Here is a 1,579-nt window from a genome sequence, read left to right as displayed (position 1 = left end):
CAATTGTATTTTGTCAAAATTTTATGATAGGCTAGATGAGGTTATCTTGACTCATTTCTTAATACCTTGGCGTTATATGATCCACAGGTATTCCGTGCTTCAAGCATTACTGTTGATATGGATCTTGTGCACCAAGTTGAGGGCAAGTATCCTGCATTCCTTTTCAAGCAACAGCTTACAGCCTTTGTGGAAGGTTTATATGGAATGATCCGTTACAATGTGAAGAGAGAAGTATCTTCAGTACTCTCACATGTTATTCAGGTTACCCCATCTATCATGAGTCCTCAGGTTAATTATCATTTCATACTTTAGAAGATTCTTGTTGGATTAATAGAAATTTTAGAATAAGCATGAGACATCTCAGCAACCTCCCATGGGAATCCCAAGTTAACTTTGCCCCACACTTGCATGTTTTTGGCTAGTTCCTCTCAGTTGGTAACTCAGTACAACACTTGAACCCTTTTGCAAACTTGATGAGAGGAAATTAGACTATTATTTAATCATGAGTACCTTTGTACCTTGATGAATTTCTATTGGCTGATGATTAGGCTATAATATAATTTGTGTTAAGATTTCATGCTAGTTCTGCACCTGCATGACAATAAGTTGTTGCTGCTGGTCTAACGCTCATTCCTGTAGACACATTGATACTCAAAGGCACCAAGAACTGCAAAGGCTGCTTTGATAACAGACCAAGATAGCTATTGGAAAGCGATAGTCAACCATTTGAACGATCTCTTGAAAATCTTGCAAGAAAATTGTGTAAGTTTAAACCTTCAAACCAGCATTGCATTTGGCTGCAACGTTTTCTGTTGTGACTTCTGGCCATAATGCTGAAATTTCAGGTCCCAACAATTTTTTCTCGGAAGATATTTACACAGATTTTTGCATTCATCAATGCTCAACTCTTCAATAGGTAACTTCTATCGTGTCTGGACTTGCCTTGCGTGCCTTCAACTTGTCCAGTTCCTAATTCTCCCTTTTCTGATGTTACTATGTCAGTCTTCTTGTACGGCGAGAGTGTTATTCTTTCAGCAATGGAGAATATGTGAAACAAGGGCTGGAAGAACTGGAGGCATGGTGCACGCAATCCAAGCCAGAGGTAAATATATATGCAATCGATTTTGAATTGCACACCGGTAAAAGTTTAGTTGTGTTTATGTTTGCTGTCGAAGACTGCCGCTGTGCTGTTTACTGATTTTTTATGAAAATTTTGTCCCTTTTAGGTAGGTCTGACCATCTTTGTGCTGTGATGCAGGTCATTTTCAAAAAGTTCAGGGTATCATATGATGAAATAATGAGTAATCTGTGCCCAGTTAGACCCCCCACCCCCCAAACCCAATGCGGCATAGGGAGGCTGCAATGGATCATCCAGAAGAAGAGTAGCTAAACACCTATTTCTGTTTGCCGTTATGCAGATGTTGAGTGTCCACCAACTTTACAGGATATGCACGCAGTACTGGGATGACAAATATAATATTGAAAGTGTATCCGAAGAGGTAAGCACCAAATTTAACTTCTACATGTAATACTGATTAGTTTGACATTAGAAGTATGAAGAACTCTGTATAAAATTTAT

The 1,579-nt window shown here is 38.8% G+C and overlaps 1 protein-coding gene across 1 annotated transcript; it reads left to right on the top strand.

Moving 5' to 3' along the window:
- Positions 1-204: 204 nt before the first annotated feature.
- Positions 205-1,253, top strand: LOC123409208 (myosin-6-like). Its single transcript, XM_045102172.1, has 5 exons — positions 205-261; positions 658-762; positions 846-916; positions 1,003-1,102; positions 1,227-1,253. The coding sequence occupies exons 1-5, from the start codon at positions 205-207 to the stop codon at positions 1,251-1,253; spliced, it is 360 nt and encodes a 119-aa protein (XP_044958107.1).
- The last annotated feature ends 326 nt before the right edge of the window (positions 1,254-1,579 follow it).

This window comes from Hordeum vulgare, chromosome 7H, assembly GCF_904849725.1.
Source record: "Hordeum vulgare subsp. vulgare chromosome 7H, MorexV3_pseudomolecules_assembly, whole genome shotgun sequence".
In the NCBI taxonomy this organism is placed as follows: Eukaryota; Viridiplantae; Streptophyta; class Magnoliopsida; order Poales; family Poaceae; genus Hordeum; species Hordeum vulgare.
This window is presented reverse-complemented; position numbering and strand designations above follow the sequence as displayed.